The sequence below is a fragment of the Neophocaena asiaeorientalis genome, unplaced genomic scaffold, assembly GCF_003031525.2.
Source record: "Neophocaena asiaeorientalis asiaeorientalis breed wild unplaced genomic scaffold, Neophocaena_asiaeorientalis_V1.1 scaffold39, whole genome shotgun sequence".
NCBI classification, from domain to species: domain Eukaryota; kingdom Metazoa; phylum Chordata; class Mammalia; order Artiodactyla; family Phocoenidae; genus Neophocaena; species Neophocaena asiaeorientalis.
In genome coordinates, this window is record NW_020175670.1 from 1474957 (window position 1) to 1499220 (window position 24264).

A 24264-nucleotide genomic window follows, 5' to 3' on the forward strand; every position below is an offset into this window, starting at 1 on the left:
GTCTAGTATCCAGAATATACATAAGAATTCAGATAAAAGAAAGATAAAAAGGAAAACCCAATAAAATAATGGGCAATTGACAAGCAGTTATCCAAAGAAGAAACCGAAGAATCTAATAAACACATGAAAATTTTTCTAGGTTTTATTCATAATCAGGAAAAAAGTGAAATAAAGTACACTCTACAGTGAAAATAAAGAAGACTGTCCACATAAACTTTAATGAGAATATGGATCCACATATATTTTCATACTCTGGTTGGTGAGAGATGAGTATAGTATACTCTCTATGGAAAAAAGATTGACGCTGTTTCATAAAGTGGGAAGTATATGTAATCCACGACCCAGCTACTCCATACCTAGGTATATATACCAGAGAAACTTTTGCATATACAATTGTGAGACATGTACAATAACATAACTAACAGCAGTGTTAGTAATAGCCAACAGAAAAGATTACAAGTGTGGACACAGTAAAATGGATAAATAAATTTTAGCACATCTTTACAATACAACAAATTTACTACTACTACATAAAACAGCATGGATGACTATTACAAATATGATATTAAAAGAAGTAAGATATAAAATAATGCATCCAGTATGTTAACAATCAAGCAGAGTTCAAAAAGAAGCTAGACTAAGCTATATATTTCAGAATTGCCTATCAAAAAAATCTATAACCAAAAAAACAAGGGGAGGATTATCACAGAAATCAGGTTAGTGGTTACCTGTGGTCGGGAGGGGAAATACTATATTGGAGTGGACACATGGTTTTTCCCAAGGCTAGCAAGATTTTATTTCTTGATTTAAATGGAGTCAACATGGATTATCATTATTTAATCATTATGATTATTCCTTAACCTATACTCATAAATTTATGCAGTATTTTTTCTGTATTTGACATATAATAAAAATGAGAAAGAATTTCAAAAGAATTTGTCTTTGGATGTTGGTATTGCAACAGTAACAGATTTGGATCTGCTAATGTATATATTTTTAATTTTAATTTTTACCTAGATGGATACCCTAAAAATGAAATTGAGTATAAGTGGAAAAAGCCTTCTGTAGAAGTGGCTGATCCTAAATACTGGAGATTATATCAATTTGCATTTGTAGGGTTACGGAACACAACTGAAATCTCTCACACAATCTCTGGTAAGAATAAAATACAAATCAGTGATTAATCCTAGCATCAGTGGCATTTGTATTTAAATCTATGGTTTGGAATCCTATATTTATATGTATTTTATAGCCAAAATAAAACATATTTTTTCTTCCAGGGGACTATATTATCATGACAATTTTTTTTGACCTGAGCAGACGAATGGGATATTTTACTATTCAGACCTACATTCCATGTATTCTGACAGTTGTTCTTTCCTGGGTGTCTTTTTGGATCAATAAAGATGCAGTACCTGCAAGAACATCACTGGGTATGACATGTAATATATTCTATAGTGTCATATGACTTTTAGCAACATTTTAATGTGATAAAAGTTTACAGTTTAATATGTTAGAAATATTCCTCTAACTGCAGTCTGACAAAAATGAACAGATACTCTAGTGCAATATGATGTTGAAATGAATATATGAAACAAGTAGGAAAAAGAATTGTAAAGAGCTTGAAATCTCAGAAATGTTTTTAACATAGGTCAAGGGAAGAATAAAACTAAGTAAGAATTAATGCATGAAAATCATACATAATCCCTGAATCTTAAATGTGATCAATATTTTCAATCACTTTTTATCAAGATTTTATTTTTTAGCCAAATCACTAATAGCCAGTATTTATTGACTGGTGTGCATTTAGAAAGCTTTGAAATCCCCTTCTCTTACAATGGTGCTAACGAACAGTCAATGGTTCCAAAGGGCAGGTGCTGAAAGGAGCAAGAAGTTTCCAGGCTTCTGTGATCTATAAAATGTGTAATAAGTCTGTGAATATTTTTAGAGTTGCCTGTACAATAACACTGATTAAAAGGGTAATTTGTAATTCATACTTGATAAAATAGACTTTTCATCTTTTCTTTAGCAATGTGTTGCAATAGAGTCATAAGAAAATGGGTCTAATTATTATACATTGGTTTAAAAGAAAATGATAACCTAAATTTATGTATTGATATACAAAGATGAATTATTGATTGATTAATTCCCAACATCCGTATAAGATATGAATCTCACTACTGATAATTGTGTCCTAAAAACATAAAGAAAGTTGGGACAGTTTCTAGTTTCAACAATAAAGAGGTTTTCATGTGGTTTCTATGGTAGCTGGTGACTAACTCCATTTAGTAAATATAGTAAAATGCAAATTACATAAAAGCAGCAAAATAAAACCTGAAGTACCTAGTTCTATACTTGGAAATTCAACTCCTTGGGAATTTAAATAGAGGTGTAGATATAGTTAGGGGATAAAATGCACTCATATCTGAGTTTTGTTTCCTACAATTATTTCAAATTATTTTATGTTCTAAGGTAATCAAATTACTTTAGTCTTTTTTGTATGCTTCTCTGAGTATACCAAATATTATATTTTGTTCTTAAATATTATTCTTATATTTCTTCCCAAAGAAAATTTGGATGGATTATTTCTACCATTAGGGTTATATGAAGACAAAAGCCTATGCCATAGTGTCATGAAAGAGAAGAGTCAATAGTGGAATTGTGTTTTTACATGAATTCATATTTTTAATATTACCATATCAACTATAAAGATAAGCCATAGCCAGATCTAACTTAAAGAGTATCTCTTACAACTGTGGACCCTATGTATTTGGAGGATCAAGGATTTTTTTTTAAGTGTACATACATACATCCATACATCCATCATTGAAGGACAATTTCCTGAGCCCATTTATTCAAGATTGTATTTTAACAAACATTTATCAAATGCTTTATGTGAAATAGGCAGCATTCTAGGTGCTGCAGTGTTAACAGTGAACAAATTGTGATGTGCTCTTGTTCATGTTAAAACATAAAACATTTATGTTTTAGTGCAGTGTTTGTTTTAAAAGGAAATCCACCATATTATTTTTAAGCTAAACTCTGTGATAATAATTACTAAATTAAAGAAATAAATGTGTAGAAGCTAAGTTCTGCTATAGTTTTCCTTAATTTATGCAATAGAAATGTAATAGTATTTTAGTAAAGTGAAATTTAATTCCATCATTGATAATGAAATCAAAGAACACATTGGCCTTAGGATTTTTTTTCTACTTGGGATGGGACATTTTTATGGAAGCCAGGAGTACCTTGGGAAAGCTACCTTTGTCTGACTATGGGAATGTTATGATTTAATAAGTTATTTAAAAAATAGTGCACAAATCAAGGAAGAGAGAAGACTGGTAGTCACTGAAATTATTTCGCACTTACCATATGAAAAGCCTTTAAATATAATTTTGGCTTAAAAAAAAGAAGCAAAAACTGTCAGGAATAATGGGAGAAATACACAAATCTGCAATAATAATTGAACATTTTAATACTCTTTCTCTTTCACTGATAGAATAACTACATGGAAAAATCAATTAAGATGTAGAAAATTTGAATGCAATTATCAAACTTAACCTGATTGATATTTATAAAACACTGCACCTAACTACAGAATACACAATATGTTCAAATGCATACAGAACATTAACCAAGATCTCAATAACATTCAAAAGACTAAAACTTTCCAGAGTATATTTTCTAACCAAAATGAAAGTAAATTAAAAATGAATAAAAATAACACAGATTAATAATGGCCTCAGTTATTTGGAAAAAATTTAAATGACCTTTAGATAACACTTGGGTTAAAGAAAAATCAAAAAGGAAATTAGAAAATATTTCAAACTTAATTTTAATAAGAATTTAACATATAAATATTTGTAATATGCAGCTAAAGCATGCTTAGAGGGGAAATTTTAAATGCTAGTATTAGAAAGGAAGAAGGATTTTACATCTACTTTAAAAAATAAGTAAATACCTTTTATATAAATATATTATACAAAATTTATTACATTACTGTGCCCATTTTTTAGATGAGAGGCACAGAGGAGTTAAGAAACTTCCCTGAGGTCACAGAGTTAAGAGTGGGAACATGAGAATTTGAACCTAATTTGCCTCCATGATTTCCAATTCATTATACGTGTATCATCTTTAATTTTTTCAATCCTAAGCAATAAAAAAGAAAAGATGGGCATGTGAAAGAAATTATTATTAAGGCATGTTTCAGTGTAGACATGAGGGAAAGAGGTGGATGTTGCCTTTACCATATCAAAGAGGCACTTTCTATTTTTTTCAACCCAGATGTTGCCGCTTTATAAATAATTGACCAAATTAAGATTCATTTGGCATTATATTTAGTACTTTTTTGGAGAGAAAACAATCCCACTAATGGTGCCTTCTTTCATAAGGCAAAGAATGAGAATTAAGGCAGTTTAGATCAGAAGAGACATAACATGTGCAGCTGTGAGTTAGGGGCCCTAAAATTAGTAGTGGTAAGAACCACAAGAAGGCCATGGATAAAGAGAAACAGATACTCCCAAAGATCCATACACAGGGCTGGGCCCCAGGCGGGTATTCTAATTTTATATGTTGACTTCTTCAAAACATGAAGATTTACTCTGTCTTTTTAAAGTATTCCCTTGATATCATTTTGCCTGTATTCTTTACCGAGATGAAAAAAATAGGTCTAATTCAAGTAATAAAAAAAAAAAATTCTATAGTAGTTTGGATTACTTTTATTAAGTGTGTGGCACGAAACTTCAAATCACTGTAGATTAAATTGGGTAGAGGTCTAAAATGGCTTCTGGTGCTCTGGCTATTGTATTCCAGAAAAATGCAATTAGGAAGAGGGAACGAAGAGCATTTCCTATCTTTCTAATGACATCTTTTGGTAGTTGTTTACACCCTTGACTTAATTCTTCTTGGCTAGATTTCAGCCTGTGGCCACACATAGCTAAAAGAAGCTGGCAAATAAATTTGTACTTTCAGGCAGGTGCAGACTAGCTAAAAATTGGATAGTCTATTACTATGGAGGAAGGGAAGAATAGGTACAGGGAGTAAACTACCTGCGGTCTGGAGAATTTAGATGATTAGAACTCACAGAGACACAAAGAACACATTGAACACAATGTAGCTATGGTTACCAGAATTTTTTTTGTTTCTGTAAATCACAAGTAATTATATGCTTTTGTTTCCATTGTTTATTTCTGCTCACAATATTGCCAAATCGGTTGGAAGAATAAAAATGGTCTTATTTTTCATCATTTATTTTTCTTCCCTCCCTCCACAGGTATCACTACAGTTCTGACTATGACAACTCTGAGTACAATTGCCAGGAAGTCCTTACCTAAGGTTTCTTATGTGACTGCGATGGATCTCTTTGTTTCTGTTTGTTTCATTTTTGTTTTTGCAGCTTTGATGGAGTATGGTACCTTGCATTATTTTACCAGCAACAAAAAAGTTAAGACTACTAGAGAAAGAAAGCTAAAAAATAAGGCCTCGGTATGTTAAAAAAAATTCTCTATTTTATAAGCAACAATTTACTGTTAGAGATACTCTTTTCTCATGTTATACTTTCTTAGACTGATATGGTTGCTATTGGTACCTTGACAAAAGATAAAAAAAATATTAAGATGAAACTGGGGTACCTAACATTGCCCACCAGCAAAAGTATTCTTATATTTTTCCCTAGAAAAGACTTTTGGATCACCTTTCTAAAGAGTGGTTATTATGCTGTGAACTTTTCTACAAGTAGTAAATTCTTTGTACCTAAAAATTATTTAAACTCTCTCTTTGAATCTATTTTTGTGATAGGATTTGGACTTCTTACACTGGTACCCCACAAAATTAACTTAATTTTTAGAGATAAAGATCTCTCTTTAATGTTAGTATTCAGCTGTGTTTGAAAGACATAGCTTTCTATGTCATAGAGAAGATATCTGTTTGGCTTTTGCATATTTGTACTCACTTACTCCCCCTTCCTAAGTATATATCTACCTTAACTTACATCACATCAAGTTGATAAATTAGAATTAACTCTACTGATTCTAAAATACTTAAGTATTGGATGATTAACTATAGTTTCTTTTTATAATGGCAATTATAACAACTTTAAAGTAATATCTAACACTGAGTATTCCAGGAACTCCTTTATATGCATAATTTCATTTATGCTCATAGGCACCTTATACATACAAGTTCAGTAATTCGCACAAGGACAAACTTAGGAAGTCAAGGATCCAAGACTCAAACCCAGGTCTTTTATGATAACAGAGGTGAAGCTTGTAATCCTTCCTTTATGTTGCCTGTTTTCATAGGACTCAGAAAAGTAAACATCTTTTTCTCCAATATTAACAAAAAAGACATTTCACTGCTAATTCCAATAAATGTTTTTAAAGCAGATTTTTTCCAAAATACCAACATACTTGAGGACTATATAAAACAGTTATGCATGAGTGGCAAGCTTGTAAACCTACCATAGCATGTACATAATGAGGCATGGGATTTTTCATGTTATGTCCTAAATTTGTAAGTTCTAATATTCAATGCTTTTTCTCCCTTCCCCCATTTTTCATTAGTTTCCTTATAAAACTTTACCATACTTTTAAATTATATTTTACCTTTTATGTTATACTCCAAGGACCAAAGTCTTGTGTATTTGGTTCCAGATTCCCACAATATCCCAAGGAAGGAGAGCACATTGTTGGTGGTACACATTTCAGAACTTACATGGTAGAATTAACATGTGACTCGCTCAACTTGACATGATTTTAGCTTATCCATAGGATTTATTATGGCCTCTGAGTGGACAAAGCATCAGGGGGCAATGATTTCAGCTTTAAAATCCATTTGCTAATTTTTTAGGTAAAGAAGAACACAAGTTTTCTACTATCTTCCTTTAATCCAAGCCAAACATCCTCTCTGAATTTTCCATTTCATCATTTACTCATCCACAGCTGTGCTTGATTAATACCTTGACAATTTTATTTTTGGAAATTGTGAATGAAAATGTTTAGAACAAAAATAATTAACATCATAAGCCAGACAATGTACAATCTCACATGGATTCTAGAATTTCATTCTAAGAATATGTAATATAGGTACTAATATTATCTAAGGCTATTCAACCAATAAGTGGCTACTGTAGGACTACAGATAATCAGTTTGACCCCAGATCATGTGCTCTCAACCACATTACCAGATGTCTCATTTACTCAGGAAGCTGAAACATTGGAGTACGAGATTTAACATTATGACATTCATTTAATCATTCATTCATCAAATATTAATTAAGGACACCCATGTTCTAGGCACTGTTCTAGAATAGTTATTTAGGAAAAAAATGCCTGTATGTTGAGTATTTAAAACTTAGCACCAAACCCAAGAAGCAAAATATTAAAGATGAAAAATTAAGGAATAAAAAATAAATGAGAGCTTTGAAGCATTAAATTGCAAATATCAAAAGTTAAATTGATATGTAATTGACTACCTAGGTAAGAAAAATATTTTTAGAGCCGTCCAAAATAAAATTCTATAGTAGTTTCTTTCTGTTCAGCTATGTGCTTCATGAGGTTTTTCAATACACAATGACACTTTAAGTGAAAAATTGGATCAGTAATCAAATCTGACTCCCTGCCTAGTTCAGTGTTTAGCCATATGGTCTTGCCAATCAGGTAAATCAGAGCACACTTTTATGAAGAATAGATAGCTCTGCTTGCTGTTGTCTCAAAATATTCTATTTAAGCGTTTTGTGGAATCTGTGTTTTTCTTCATTCCAGCCAGGAGGATCAAATGCAAGCCTAGACCCAGAAATCTTGCAGCATCTTGCCTTTACACATGTTTTAATTGTTTGTGAGTTTATCTTCGTTCTCTCTCTCTCTATCTCTCTCTCTCTATCTATCTCTATCTCTATCTCTATCTCTGTCCTTCCATCTGCCCACTTTATTTTATAGGCTCAAAATTCTGAGTTGTTTAAAATCCAGCATTTCCCTTTTCTTCACCAAATTATTTATGGCAATAGGCCAGGACCAAAGATCTTGCCTAGAGTCACTGAAAAGTCAACATGTCTGTTATTAAAAGAAACTGAAATCCCCTTCTTGACATCTCTTTGACTGCTTAGCTGAGAATCCCAGAAAACTCCAATTTATTTTACTCAGGAAGAGATGATATTTGAACACAATAGATTTTTAGCTTCAATGACCCCTCTAAGAAAAATATAAATTAATAAAGATGCTTTCTACCTTACTCTCCACATGATATATTGGACCTTTTCTCTCTTTCTTTTTCTTGCTCTCTCCACCTCCCTTCCTCCTTTCCTTCTTCTCCCCCTTCCTCCTTCCTTCCTTCCTTCTTTCCATTATCCCTTTCTTCCTTCTGGCCTTACTTATGTCCATATTTCTTTATTTCTTTCTCCTTTATTTTTTATTGTGAATGTCAGTGACATTTTGACTTGGTCCATATTACCATCCAATATATTTTATTGGGTTTTTATTTCTACTCATTAAGAATATGATTCACGTGTGTTTGTATCAATATCTATTTTCACGAGAATCTAATAAGTTAACTATGTTGAAGTATAGAATCAAGATCCTTATGAAACATGTAAAGATCTCAGAAAAGCAATAGTAGTAAACCAGCTAACTAAAGAGTAGTTCTTGTTGAAACTCAAATAGCCCATTGATGATAAAAAAAAAATCTCAGAAAACCATGTTATACCTATATCAGGAGCCTGATCTACCCATTTGAGGTAGAACTTATTTGTAATCTCTCAATTGGTTAAAATGTTAAATGAAGGAAGTTTATTTCACCAGCCATGAACAAGGCACTATGAAGAAAATAACGACACAATGTGTTCTCTGCTTTCGGGGATCTTTGAATCTAGTTGTGGAAAAATACATTAGAAGTGTAAATGTAAGATAATAAAGTACAGTCCAATATAAAAATCAAAAGTAGACAAAGACACTATAAGGAAGTAGCAGTTAGGTGACTGGTTTCAAATACCTTTTCGGCAGCAAAATATTTTCTATGATAGATATAAGTTAAGAATATTTAAAGATGTTCTTATTGAAATAGAGATAGGTACCACAAAGTCCGAACAAAGTGGCCTGTCCTATGCACAGAGGAAATCTTGAGACATCATGTAATATGGTCTGTGAAGCACTAACAAGCACATAGTGTTGAGAAGAGGCTATGTCATTGTGAGCCAACAGTGCAGTGGGTGGCCTTTTTCATTTCATTGTAAATAATTTATTCAAAATGTATGTAAACTAACTCTTCCAAAGGGAATTTGATAGAGAAAATTACAAAGAAAGCATGGCATCATTGAAGTAGTTCTTTAAAGAATAAGTTGCAGTTTTCAGGAAAACAAATTATCAAGAATATTTGAGAGAGAAGGAACCATGTAAGCCAAGTTGAGGCATACATATAAGAATACAAAGTAGATTTGTATATTTCTCAGGCTTTTCATCTAATACAGTAGCCACTAGCCATATGGCTAGGTTGATTTAAATTAATTAAAATCAAGCAAAATTTAAAATTTAGTATCTTAGTAGCATTAGTCAAATTTCAAGTGCTTAATAGCTACATGTAACTAGTGGCTACCATATTGAACAATACTGATACAGAACACTTCAAGCACTGCAAAAACTTCTCTTGGACAGTGCTATAGAAAAGAGGAATCTTAGGAAAGAAAATATCCAAGTTCAGGATAGAAAAGTGGTTTATTGCTGAGAAGTGGAAAGTCTCCAGTACCATGTTAAAAATTTCGATTTTGCACTGTCAGCACTGATAAGCCATGCATGTTTTTAAGCAAGATGGCATATTTGCTTCTATGTTTTTGAAAGATAATTATAAGTAGCATGGAGTATATACTTGAATGGCAAAAGAAGCAAGGAGATAAAGACTATTGCAGTAGTTCAATAAGTCATATATTACTGAGAGTGGAACTAGGGTATTGGAGTGGAAATAATGGGTGGAAGGTTGTGTTTTTTGTTTCTCGTTTGTTTGTTTGTTTTTGCCCACAATACCCAACCATAACATTTTCTTCACACACAAAAAATATCGTATTTTCAGCCAGTGCATATCTATATGAATAAACATTCTTCTACCTTTCAGAGCACAAAAATAATGAAAAGATGAATCAATACACAGTTTCACAAATTATAAACCTTCTTTCCTGTAATGGTAATTGGCAAAGCTCCTAGGAAGGATTATTTGATATTGGTGAAATGTGAAATACAGTAAGAAGTTTACTTGTGCATGGTTGAAACAAATGAACAAATCAAACAGTATATAAATGTACAAGTGAGAATACAATTCTCTGCTTCACAGCCTTGGTCCCAACCCTCAGAATTTTTTTTTTTAACTTTCTATTTGTTACTTTCCTCTGATAATTATTTCCATTAACTTCTAATTCTTGGAGTACCAAAATTGACAACTCAGAATCACCAAAATCCACCTCATGTCTATTTTTAAACATTGATGTAGATCTTGTAATTTTTGAAATTTTGTGAAAGTTGATTGGAGAAAATCTGTGCTTAGTTTGGCATTCTCATGTGCCACTTTTTGAATGAGAAGTTAATAGTGATATTAGTTAATATTTCATAGTATCAATAACATGACCTAATAATGTTTGCTAATCATATTGCTAATACTTAATATTATTAATTGTATTAGTATATGATCTAAATAGTTATTATATTATTGGTCTTGGTGCTTAAAATATATTTTGTATATTTAACTATACGATTAATCTATAAGTAAGAGTATTTAATATATAACCAGACACATATGTATCTTTAATAGTGAGAATGGGATGGATTTCTCAAAATGTTAAGTTCAGCTATTCTTAGTGACTTTTTTAAATAACAAAAAAATGGCATAGTCTCAAAACTACATCATTTGAAGTAAAAGGAAATTCTATTCAATTGTGTTGTTTCTTTTTATGTCATTTAAATGGATCTATTTTATTTTTTCAATGTTTGCTATTTGGGGGGCAGCAGGATTTTTATTTGAGAAATTGTAAGGTGGGTTTTGCTGTTGTACTTCAGATAAATAAGGCATATAATGTTTATATTGTTCCAATTAATTTTTCAGTGGTTTCCAAGGTCACAAATGTGTCGAGAGTATTTTATTTTACTGATACTGTGTCAGCTCTTTGGCTATTTTTCTCAATACATATAAAATTCATTCCTAGTCACATTCATCGTTCAATAAAGCGTAGTTTCTTTCAATTTATGAATTAGTGGCGTTTTGGGGGCGGCAGCGGGGAACTAGAAAATTGTCAATCTAAATTGTCACTGCAATAAGAAGCTCTCCATGATTTTGACCACCAGGGATTGGTCAATGTTTTAAATGAACCATTTGCAGTTTTCCTCCATTTTTGTGTACTTTAATCATACCTCTCATGCACAATTGATATCTTCTAACAAACACACCATCTTCCCATTTATGGCAGTTCTGAATGATATATGTAGTGTGTTTTATGCCATATAACCTTGAAATTGCGGACTAACAAACTTGCATTTTAACCTCTTTTTCACTCTGGTTAACATTGGAACATAAGTTATTTAAGTATTAAGTAACAAGAAAATGAATACCAATTTGCCTCATTTTTATACATAAGTTTAGTGCTCCACTAAAATTTAGGAGTCTAGTCGAGTATCTCCAGGTGTCAATCTCAAAAAAGATCTGTCATTAACATTTAATAACGTACTGCCTCCGTTTTTCATGATATATCTAGGCAAGTGAAGTCATGCATTTGTGTTTAGGGCATGGTTTCTTACCTTCAGGCTGCATATTTTGTTCCTAATATGGATGTTATGACTTGTGTGATGGTTTTATCTTTTTAAAATATCACTAAATGTGATTATTTGCTTCTCTTTGCATCTACTGAATGTTTAATATGTAGTGGGTCAGATTCTATGTTTCTTTTCAGAAATGAAATGGGTTTGAATATAGGTCCAAATTTTTTTAAATTATCATTTTTTGTGTTTAATTTTTAAAATCTTTCTCATACAATGTTTAATTTCCATGGCTTTGAGATTTATTTATTTCAAAATTTAGGATGAAAAAATTTTATAAACATTTTCATTAGAATTTAAAATCAGGATAAAACAATTGTTATAATCTCAGCATCATATTCAGTGTTTACATAATGACACCACTGATTATAATAAATTGTAAGATTCACATTTTAAAATAATCCCTGAAATATGTGGAAGTCCTGAGAGATGAAGGGTTACTAAAACGGCAATCTTCACTCATATTTTACTTGCCATTTTATTCAAGCGTTCATTAATGTATTTCTTTCCAGGAACATTTTTGATGAGGTCCAAGTTTTTGTTGTTGTTTTTATTGTTATTATTGCTTGTTTTTGCACATATTTTATAGTCAATTATGATATATCCTCTCCAGGAATCAACAGTAGCAATGACAATTACAATACTATTATCAATTGGCAAGGAAATAGTTGCTATGTTTCAAATATTTCATTTGGTGTTTTATGTATATCATCTCATTTACTCATCAAACAGATCTATGTATTGTTTTTGTGGCTTTGGTATGGCAAAAGACACAGACACAAAAGAGCAGTGACGTTTCCTGTTCAAAGTTACAGGACTCTACTGGGCAGAGCTGGAATTTCAGCCTAAGTGATTGCTTTAATATTGCACAATATGCTGACTCCAAAGTGATTGCTTCAAAGTGATTGTTCCAAAGTGTTGGCTTTAATATTCCACAGTATCCTGGCCATGCTCAATTTTTTATATTTTTAAAAATTCTTGTTCTTATTTAAGTATTATTCAGAACATGGTATCATCAAGAGTTAGTTTGATATGTGTCCCAAAAAATCTTGGTAAAGATAATAACTATTACTACTAGGCAAGACGAAGCACGGATCATTTTACATGTCATGAAGTTTATTCAGCACAACCATCACAAAAATTAGGTGGTGATATAATTCCAGCTGGATAGCTGGAATGAGCAGAATTTTGGTAGAATTAGCAGAATTTTGAATACCAGTTGTTCTCCAACCTGAATTTTTACCTCCTGCACATTCTGTCTCCCAACTATGATGCTTTGTGCCTATCCACAACTCCAGACCTCATATCTGTTTCATTCATTCATAGCTCCTCAAAGTTTTCTGCTTTATCAGAATGTCATCTTTACTATTTGTTCTCATTATTACTAAAATAAAGTACAGAATATAACCATAGCAAACAAACACATGTTTATAGCATTGTAAATGTTTTACTGTAAAATATAGAAAAATATAGTTTATTCTCATTTTAGAATTAGATTCATGGTTAACAATAATTCAGTAGAACAACTTTCTAAAGGTATAAAATATATTTAATTTTGAGTGTTTTTTTCCCTGCAAAATCTTTGGAATGTAAAATAATATTTTTATGTGCTACAAGGTAAATTATAATCTAAAAACATGTTAAATTGGGTATTCATTTGATTTTTGGAAAATAAGATTATTTTGACTGCATGTCAGTCTCTCAGAGTTTGCCTTGAGGGGACAAATTGATCTTTTTTATGATTTTTTTCCTCAAAACTCATTTATTATTTTACTCAGATGTCCTCTGGACTTCATCCAGGATCTACTCTCATTCCAATGAATAGCCTTTCTCTGCCGCAAGGAGAAGATGATTATGGGTACCAGTGCTTGGAGGGAAAAGATTGTGCCAGCTTCTTCTGTTGCTTTGAAGACTGCAGAAGAGGATCGTGGAGGGAAGGGAGGATACATATACGCATTGCCAAAATTGATTCCTATTCTCGAATATTTTTCCCAACAGCTTTTGCCTTGTTCAATCTGGTTTACTGGGTTGGCTATCTTTACTTATAAATTCTACTTACTAGGCAAAACTCATAAGAAGTCTGACTAAATCCAATATAATCGACTGTCCTTCAGTAACATGAAGTTTAACTTTAAAATGCAGAGAAACCAATGGTTAAAATGTGAATAGTTATTTTAACTATTTTACAGCTTTCTTGGGTAAATAAAGTAGCAGCTTTCAGATTAATATATGTAAATTTATGTAAAACAGATTAGTTGCAAAATTCAGTATATTAAAATAGTATTATATATTTGTACTTTAATTTTCTTTATTTTTACATATATCCTATTATGATTTTGAATTTATAAGTTCTGTGATTCATATTTCAAAGATGGAATAAATTTAATATATATTTTATTTAAACATAACCTATCGTTTGTAATGGTAGCTTAATCTAATGCCTAATATTTATGTAATATGTTTTTGCCTAGAAAATATTGTTAATTTGATTTTTTTTTTTTTGCTTTTTATTTTTATGCTCTGTTTGGAATAGAGTTAGTTGAAAACATATGAAACATATGAAAACAATGATTTCATTGGATTGATTTCCAAGAAACTTTACTCCCAAAAACAAATTAATTTATTTTTAATTTTTTTTATTATTTAAAAAAGAAAAGGCCATTTTACCTTATCTTTGATCCAATTCATTTCCTGATGAAACATTAAATAAAACTCCAGTTATATTTAGGTTTGGTGATTTACAAACTAAGATGGAAACCATCAAAGTAATTTAAATACAAGGCGAAAAAAAATGAAGAATATTACATTTAACCATTTTATTCTCTGCCGCATAGCATTTATGAAGAATGAAGAGATTAACACTGAAGTGTTTAGATCTACCGACCCTGAAATTAAATACAGAAAGAACTGACTTTTTCTTAACCCTCTACAAAAATGTTACATTCCTTAAATTAACCAAAAGCATTGAGGAACCGGGCTTCTATTTGCTCATTGTGGCTAAAGAATTATTATCTAGCAAATTGATTTGAAATGCATATTGAGGATATGGTCTTAATTACGTGCTATTAACATTTTTCAGACCAGAAGTGTTCTAGAAACACAGTCTTAGGCTTGTGTTCTATATTGCCTTTCCCAGTTCCTAAATTTGGACTTGGTCAGCTTTACGACTTTGTTGTCAATTTTAATGATATTCTCTTTTTTTAAAAGATGTGAGCAGGCACAAAAATCATGTTAAAGGTGGAGTTCTATTAGAGGCACCTCTAATGAACATGAGTGTGTGGAGCTCTCTCAATTCTGAGAGGAACAAAAATAGTCTTACTATAGTTTAAAGCCTGTTGCTTAATAGTTTCCAAAATGTCTGTTTTGTTAAGAGGCGAGATAAATTTAGGCTTTAATTAATCTATTCATGTAACTACTTGGGCATATCAACTATTTATAAGAACTCCCTATTCATTCACCATTACCTAATTATCTGTAAAATCACCAGAGTGATCTTGAAGATAGCCTTTAAAAATTGTTTCCATTGTCAAGAGCAACTATCAGGATGAATAATTTTGTGATCAAGGCCTATCTTATGGTATGTGGAGGAAGCTATCACCTGTGCTCCTGACACCATGTGGATAGTGAATACATGTGTATGCTCTGGCATGGTTATACTTATGATTTTAGAATATATAATGTTTTGTTTTTTTTTAATCTAATTATGTTTCATTGGGTATCCACCACCTACATATGAACTTTTTTACTTTTCTTATAAATCTTGGAAAAACGTAAGCATCAATTAAATGATATTGCCCAAATATCCACCGACACTGTTTTTTTTTTCTGAATGGAGAGCCAAATTAAACTTTGGCCATGTATATATTCACTTACAAAGTGCTCATGCATTCATTGTTATAACATTGAGTATTGATGGATATTCTTAACGTAAGCATTCATTTAAAGATAAATGAAAAATGAAGTACCAACGAAGAATAAATCATTTCACTAAAATGTATCATGGCTATTTCCATGCTTTAAGCTATAGCCTTCTCATTACCATGGGGGCAATTTTAATTCTGGGATTCTTTCAAGTCTATCAGCATGACCCTATTTTAAAATTCTTAAAAATGCTTAATATTAGTAGGTTTGATTTTCTCACTGGTGTTCCATTAACTTGGCTTTAAATGTTGACAGTATTTACAAGTGGAAATAAAATGTGATATGATGATAAAAATATGACAGATGCTTTTCTATATACATTCATTGTATATATCATCAAAACTAGTGCTTTGTTTTCAAAGCCAGTGGCATTTTGAGCAGTTCTGTTTAAACAAGCAGATCAGAAAGGGAAGTGTGTAAAAATCTTATTATTTCTAAAAATGAGAATGAAAAGGTGAAAATGCAGCTAGATTATTTTTACAAGAAATCAAATAGAGCTTACTTTCAAAGGGTATGCAGTCTAATCCCTGTTTCTCTCTTCTTTCAAGTATTAGTTTTATCATCTTGAGAAATAATTTTTTAAAAAATCCTCCTCTTTCTCCAGGTGAGTTATATCTTAATTTTATTGGATTCACTGGTACTTGTGTTTCCTGACTGATTTAAATGTTTTTAACACTAATATAGACCAAAAAAGTGGATATAGATGAGGGGAGAGATAATTAGAGCAGAGGGACTTAGAATAATTTGGAAAAGTGTTCATTCACATCGAGCCATCCTCTAAATATGTGACCAGGATCTAGAAGTATCAAGAAGGGAAACTGTGACTAGCATGATTTTATTCTCTTGGGTTTACAATTGCATGATAATATTTTATCTATTCTTGAATTGCATAGATAAACTCAATTGAAATCAATTCCTAAAAGGCCAAGTAGTTTCTGGAAAAAAAAAAAAAAGAACTTAGATTTCCTGAGAATTCAGTAGGGAAAGGGCAAAATTAAAGAATAAATCTAACTAAATATAAAGTGTTAATGTAAGCAGAAATTAGATAATTCATTGGCTACATTTTATTTTAAAGATATAGATTTCATTAAGGAGTTTTGAAAACATTAACTTTAGGTTAAAGTACAATAAATGTGGGTAAATATACAAATAATCACCAGGGTTTTTTTTCCCCTTTAGTGTGTTCCCATATTCTGACATCAAATTTAATCATAAAATATATTTCAGTTTAAGAACAAGATCAATATTGAGAGTTGCATTCTTTCCAATGATTCAGCATCAAAAAGAATGATTGACAGTATTCTCACATCAAGGGCCCATAATTGTAAGATGTGAAATTGTATTCCAAGTCAAGGTGTTGTGAAGAAATGCATCTCGTACTTTGATTACACAAGAGATTTAGACAGGATGATTTTTTTGAGTTTAAAATTTAAATTAATAACCAAAAATTGATTAGATATATAATAAATGAATAAATATATGTACAAAATTATCAGTTTTATACCAGTGTCTATTTTCACTCTTGCAAAATTCAGCAAGATACCATTCACAATTATTTCATTGATCTTAGCGCTGGAGTTTAAGTGATCACTTAGACATTCAATAATTTAGCATATGTCCCACCAAAAACATTTTGAAAATAATTTCTGACCAAGCTATTTTTCTTTATATCATCAAATTTATTTAACTCCTCAATGTCACACCAAATGAAGTCTAGACATACTTGGTATTATGTTTCTGTTGGTCATTGTTTTTTACTGCTAGCGAGCCCTTGACAGAGCACTGTAAAGTCACAGAAACCATTACCAAGCCTCTATCAAAACATTCCAAATGGAGTTTCCAGACCCTGTTGACCACATTGCTGTAGTCAATGTAAGGTCAGTTCTATCGTTTTTTGCTTGTGCATTTTGGAAATGACATAACCTAATTCAAATATTTATGCAGTACTTCTTATATATAAAGTACTGACTTAGATACAATAGGGAATATAAAAATGAACTCTGGAGGAGATTATAATATAATCAGAAGACTAGTTATACAATTTAAGGGATGGAGGACAACTATTTCTTGGAGAATATAGGCTTAGAGATGGGAGCTTGAGAATTCAATATGTCAATAGGCGAGGTTAACAGAGAATACATTTTGCAGTTGAGTAAACAGCTTGAATAAAGAAACAGAAGCATGGGCACAAATAAAAGTTCCATTTCAATTGAAGGTTAAGATTCATATAGGGAAGCAAAGATGAGGCTAGAAAGATAAGTCTAGCCCTATGGTAGAGAGGCAAGAATATGAACTTCAGAGGGCTGAGTGATATCAATTCTTGAAGAGTTCACAAAGATACATGAGTACAGAAGCACCATTATTAATATCGCAAGAGTTTCATTTATTGGCGTGTGATGTTTGGAGTAAGGAAAGCCAGTTAGGAAGCTACTGTAATACATGAGGAGAGAAAGAATGAAGGTCAGTACGCAGGTGATTGAAGTTCAATGGAGAAGGGGGAAAGACAGATCCTGAATAAAAAAGGAAAAATGGCAAACATGAAGCTGTGATTAACAGGCAACTGAGTGACATGTGTGTAAGAAGAGAGGGGATCCTGTATTGCATAGTAGGTACTTGGGTGTAAATGAACACTAAAACACTGCAAGGAAATTCTGGATGTATTACAATCTTGTTAGCTGTTACTTTTAACATTTTAATCAAATGCTTATTTTTCTTACTGATCTATGTTTCCCACATTAGGGATGAAAAAAAGAATAATCTCCTGAAGTATAATCTGTCCAGATTATTATTATTTTGTGAGAATCTGTTCCTCATGAAAAGGGCTTTCTCTTCAAATAACTTTCTCTTCTTTCTTTCTAACTAAGAAAAAAAAACCAATGTATTTGGACAAAGAGAGGAAGGGAGAACTGTGAATAGAAATAGGCTGCTGTGTGACCAGACAAATCCAGGATTCTGATTCTCAAACAATTTCTGAAATATTTGTCTCAAAATAAATTAACTTATTTTTGGACAATGAAATATGTACCTGGAAGCTTTGAGTCTGGGAATAGTTAAGATGAGCCTGTAATGCAGTTAGGCTGGAAAGGGCTAATTAAAGGACTTTTAAGATATAATTGACCTAAATAGAAATAGTTTGGATCTCGATAAACCACTGTAATAAGAGTTATTTGTGTCCATAAAGTGTATGTAGTCACATCGTATAATAAAGTTTTGTGGCTTGTGACTGTAGTGGCTTCTGCTTCATCATTTTGGGGAGCATTTTGTGTGTGGCAAAGTTATCTCAATTTATCAAAGTATTATGTCCTTTAATGATTCTAAATACAAAATAAATTCAGTAACGTTATGAAATAGTTACATTCTCTTAAAATGTGTCTTTTTTATAGTTTTCATATAGATATGTCCCTTTTTTAGTTTTAGAGTATGTAATCATGATTTTAGCATTGAAGTTAATTTATGATCAATGTTATTTCACATTTTTCTAATTAAGAAAATAAATTTAAGAGTTCTCTTTGACACAGAGTTCTGAAAATGAATTAAACTGAATGAATTAAAAGGTTAAGCAAAGATAGTTAATATTTATGCATGATTTTCACTACCAAGACAATGAATCTGGATTATTCTAACTTGTGATTTCATCCTAATCGGAACTGCCAGATAGTATTCCCCAGGTGAATCAATAAGAAAAATATATATTAGTGAGGATTAATACTCGGGCCATTCCAAATACCTTGTTTTATGAAAATGTATTATTTCATTTGAGGAAACAGTGAAGGAAAATTCTCTGCCACTAAAATACAGTACTTTAAAAAAAAGGAAAGTTTGTGATTCTTCCTTCAGGTTCAATGCTGTTTTTATTAAAAAAAAACCAAAAAACTGAATAAGATGAAGGAGGTTTTAGTGTTTCTTGAGCACTTACCATGTGTCTGGAACTTTAAGTGCATTCTATATTTATAACTTAGACTTCAAACGAATGAGCTCTATGTAATAGATGGAAAAACTGAGGCTCAGTATATTAGATACATGCTCCAAGCTTGTATACCTGTAGCCTGAAATTAAATACAGGTACCTCTAGTTATACATACACTTCTCTTTCAGTTACAAGTAACTATTCTGATGACAATGTGATTGTTCATATTCCAAAACTAGAACAAGTTTCCTTCACAGAAGAGGTGTTTAGACTTAAAAAGCAGCCTACTCAATTCTGTTTGAAGCACAGAAACCCTATATTATTCAGTAAGAGTGTATTCTTTGTTATCTCCTTGTTATTTCCTGTGTGGAATCAATGTCCGCTGATATATTTAAACAGGTACTGTAAGAGTTCTTAAAAATTACTCCTGATATCCAATCAAATATAATACAGACTACCAGCCATGCCTCAGAGATATTGTGGGTTCAGTTCTACACCACTGCAATAAAGTGAATATCGCAATAAAGCGAGCCACATAAATTTTTTGGTTTCCCAATACTGAAGTTATTATAGTGTTTATACTGTAGTCAATTAAGTGTACAATAGTTTTATTTCTAAAATACTTACATACCTTAATTTTTAAATATAGCTGAAAAATGCTAACCATCATCTGAGCCTTCAGCAAGTCATAATCTTTTTACTGGTGGAGAGCCTTGCCTAGATATTGATGACTGCTGACTGATCTGGGGGGTGTTTGCTAAAGGTTGGGTGTCTGTGGCAATTTCTTAAGTAAGACAAAAAAACGGAGTTCTCCTCATTGATTGACTCTTCTTTTCAAGAATTATACCTCTGTAATAGGGAATGCTGTTTGATAGCATTTTACCCACAGTAGACCTCCTTTCAAAATTGGAGTTAATCCTCTCAAACCCTGTCTCTGCTCTATCAACAAAGGTTATGTAATATCTTCAATTCTTTGTTGTCATTTCACCAGTCAAGTTTGCTGTCTTATATGGACATGGTTTGTGACCACCCAAAAAATTATAACAGTAACATCAAAGATCACTGATCACAGATTACCATAACAAATATAAAAATAATGAAAAGTTTCAAAATATTGAGAGAATTAACAAAATGTGACACAGAAACAGGAAATGAGCAAATGCTGTTGGAAAAAAATGGCACCAACAGACTTGTTCGATCCAGGGCTGCCACAGACTTTTAATTTGTAAAAAATACAATATCTGCAAAGCACAATAAAGCAAAGCACAGTACAATGAGCTATGCCTGTGTTTACTTTTTAGAAAATGGAGTGGCACACTAGAGCCACAGCAATAGTAACAGGCTCACAGCCATACCCCTTTATTTACATATTGTCTGCGGCTGCTTTTGCACTGTATCAGCACAGTTGAGTAGGTACAACAAAAATCAAGTGGTCCTTAAAGCCTAAATATTTATCCTCTGTCATTTTACAGAAAAAGTTTGCCAACCCCTGTTTTGGAATAACTTTATTGTGCTATTTAAAAAGGCACCACATTTTTAAAAATGCATTTTCTTAATTTTTAAAAAATAATACAGTTAATTGCTCTCCACTGTACTTTATAGTCTCAACTCCTCTCAAAGAAACATTAATCAAAGCTATGTTCTCCTTTTTTAAAGTTGCTAAAAAAAACTGTTGTGAATCTGTTTCATTAATGAAAATTCAGGCTTCATAATTATTTCAATGTTTTTTGAAGTAGATAAAGTAGACTAATCTAGAGAGAAGGTTGCTGTTACCACTAAAATTGACACAAGATGCTTTAAGTAAAAGAAAAGTGATAAATGCAACTGCTAAAGTAATTTTAATATTTTCCCCCTTGAGACAGCATAAAGTATGTTTTCTCATTAAAATTGTTTGTGTCAGTATACTATCTTGCTTTTAACATTTTTCACAGTATTAAAATCCAAACAGCTTTTTCTGAATAATTTCATTGGAATAAATATTTAGTTCACTTTACACAGTACTCATGAGCTTTCTCTCTGCATTTCAGGGTATGCACTTCAATAATTAGAACTTACAATTCCAATAGCCACAAAACTTAGTTTGCTAAAATTTTTATGCTCAATAAAATAGGAAAACATCTTTAAGATAATACTATATAATAGGTAACTTCAGTAATGATACATTCAACATTTACCATAAATCAAATTTCTGAATATTGATTCAAGTACACTACTAAAAATTGTTTATGTTCATACTAAGATTTAGATTTTTACTTTTTTCACTTTTTTAGCTTTAAACCTTTTAAATTATTGTGCTAAAATTTCAATTCTTCATTATGGCTTGTCATTTTCAAAGATTACTCATAATAAAATTTCAAAATTGTGAAAGCCTCACTTTGCATTGATATTAATAATTAATATTAGCGTATCCTTTTACCACACATTTTAAAATTAATGATCTCAGCTGATGAGTAGCAAAGCCTGTGCCATATGAGGGACCAATAGTAAACATTCCGTTTGGCAAACTAGAAACCGTGAGCTTGGGTGACCCAGACAACGTGACACACATCAAGTTCAGTCGTTTGTTTATAAATTATGTTTATTAAGTAAACTCTGGATTTTAAGATATATTATAAAAGAACTAGAGCCATTTGTACTGCGTGCATAATCCCTCCTATCTTTCCTGACTTTGTCTTCTCAAGGATGAGTAAGAAAGGTGAGAACATGTACTCTTAACTCAGAGTGTTTTGATGTGTTTTTCAGTCATGGTCCCAGAAGGAGAATGATGGGATAGTTGAACTGTGTAACTTGAGGAGGGTTTAACAAAAGGACACTTTAAAAAAAGTATGGGAAAGAGTTAGGAATGCCTCCAAGCGTCTTCCAGAATCCTGAAACTAATTCCAGAAGGAAGAGCTGGTGCCAAAGGATCAGAGGGGAGGGAGTAGTTGCAGGGAGCAAGAAAGAAATAACTGTGGGCAAAAGGACATTTGACAGATGCTGGCAACTTGTGGCAACCTTGTCGGAGGATCCTGTGGAATAAATACCTCAGTGACATCATTTCCCTTCTTCCCTCCAATCTTCTGCTAGTGCTCCTCAGTGGCAAAATTTAACTGGGAGCCGAGAGCAAAGGGGCACTTGATTTGATCCATACAGGTCAGTTTTCTGGGACACAAAGCAGAGGGCAGAAGACTGGAGATATTTGGAGGGGAAAAGGGAAAACACCCAGAACAATGTTTGAGGGCACTACTGAGAGATTTAGAACTGATTACAGTTAATGACCTTTATGGTCACATAATTACTTTCTCTCTGCCTGGAAAAACAGAGCTAGAGGCATCTCCTGGCAACTCGGAGCTCTGGGCCTCTCACCGCACAGTCACCAGCCATGGCTGGATCAGGATGCCTTGGCAAAGTTGACCTATGCATCAGAAAAGCTTCTCTGTCCCTCCAGCTCTATTTTCTCTGATACAGGCAGGTTTTATTTGGTGCACATTAGTGCAGTAAATTTTTACGTATATGTTCGTTCCAAGAGCAAAGGGCTAATTTACAGATTTTTTTTTATTTGACATTTGTTACCAAAATTCCAGTTAGTGTGTTTTTCTTTTCCTTTGTCTCTATTATACACCTCTTTTTATTGATAATTTGAATGGAAGAAGAGAAGCAGGACCAGGAAAGACAAGATCCAGGTCTTTCTAGCTCTTTCTTTTTTGCTAGGATTACAACAATGAATATGACATAGTTTCTGACTTCAATAATTATTAGAAACTAAAGTGTAATAGTACATGCTGAGCTTTCACTATGTACCTAGAACTATTTACAAAAATTCAATTGTACATGAGGGTGAAACTTTAAAATGTATTGATGGTATTGACTGGTCTGCAACTGAACATCTGCGATACACAAACACACCATAGCTCAATTCTGATTTAACCACCTTTGACAAATAACTGTAATACAGGAAATTGCAGTTGACACACTAAACTAAGTATAGTGAGAATGAGCCATGTTTTTCTATGAGGAATTGTGAGAGGGAATGGCTTCTGAGAATAAAAAAAAAAAGAGTCGGAGGTAAAATATAATACAAAAATAAGAAAAAGTAACTTTAGCCAGTACATAATATATACTTGGCATTATCCTAAGAACTTTATTCATAATAACTAGTTTAATTCTTACAACATCCCTAAGAAGTAGTTACTATTTTATTTGCAATTTACACAGAGAAGCTGAGGCACAGAGTGTCTGATATACTTGCTCAAGGACACAAAGAAAGTGAGTAGCATACCTGGGATTAAACCCCAGCATGCCAGCCTGAGACCTGTTCTCTACATCACTCTACAAATTGCCTCTCTATGCATACAGGATCCACATACTGATGAACTAGAGAAACAAGATTATTTATATTAATATATAACTGAGAAGTCAAAGGCCAAATATTAATTGTCCTAGCATGAGACTGCAGGGATAAAGGGTGAAGGAAAAAAAGGGCAATCTCCAAATGGAATATACAGATTTCATATTTTAAATCCTTTTATTAATTAAAATTACTTCTACAATGATTCAGCAATCCTATATATATCCCAAAGAATTGAAAGGAGCATCTTGAAGGGATAGTTGCACACACATGTTCATTGCAGCATTATTGCAATAGCCAAAAGGTAGAAGCAACCCAACAGCTAT

At 32.1% G+C, this 24264-nt stretch overlaps 1 protein-coding gene across 1 annotated transcript in view; it reads left to right on the forward strand.

Annotated features, from left to right (window-relative positions):
- The window catches only part of GABRG1 (gamma-aminobutyric acid type A receptor subunit gamma1), a 64003-nt gene extending 47606 nt beyond the window's left edge, over positions 1–16397 (forward strand). Inside the window, exons 6-9 of the mRNA XM_024731717.1 lie at positions 1018–1155; positions 1281–1433; positions 5273–5484; positions 13562–16397. Coding sequence (XP_024587485.1) covers positions 1018–1155; positions 1281–1433; positions 5273–5484; positions 13562–13831 — 773 coding nt within the window. The 3' untranslated portion in view covers positions 13832–16397. The remainder of the gene's footprint in view (positions 1–1017; positions 1156–1280; positions 1434–5272; positions 5485–13561) is intronic.
- The last annotated feature ends 7867 nt before the right edge of the window (positions 16398–24264 follow it).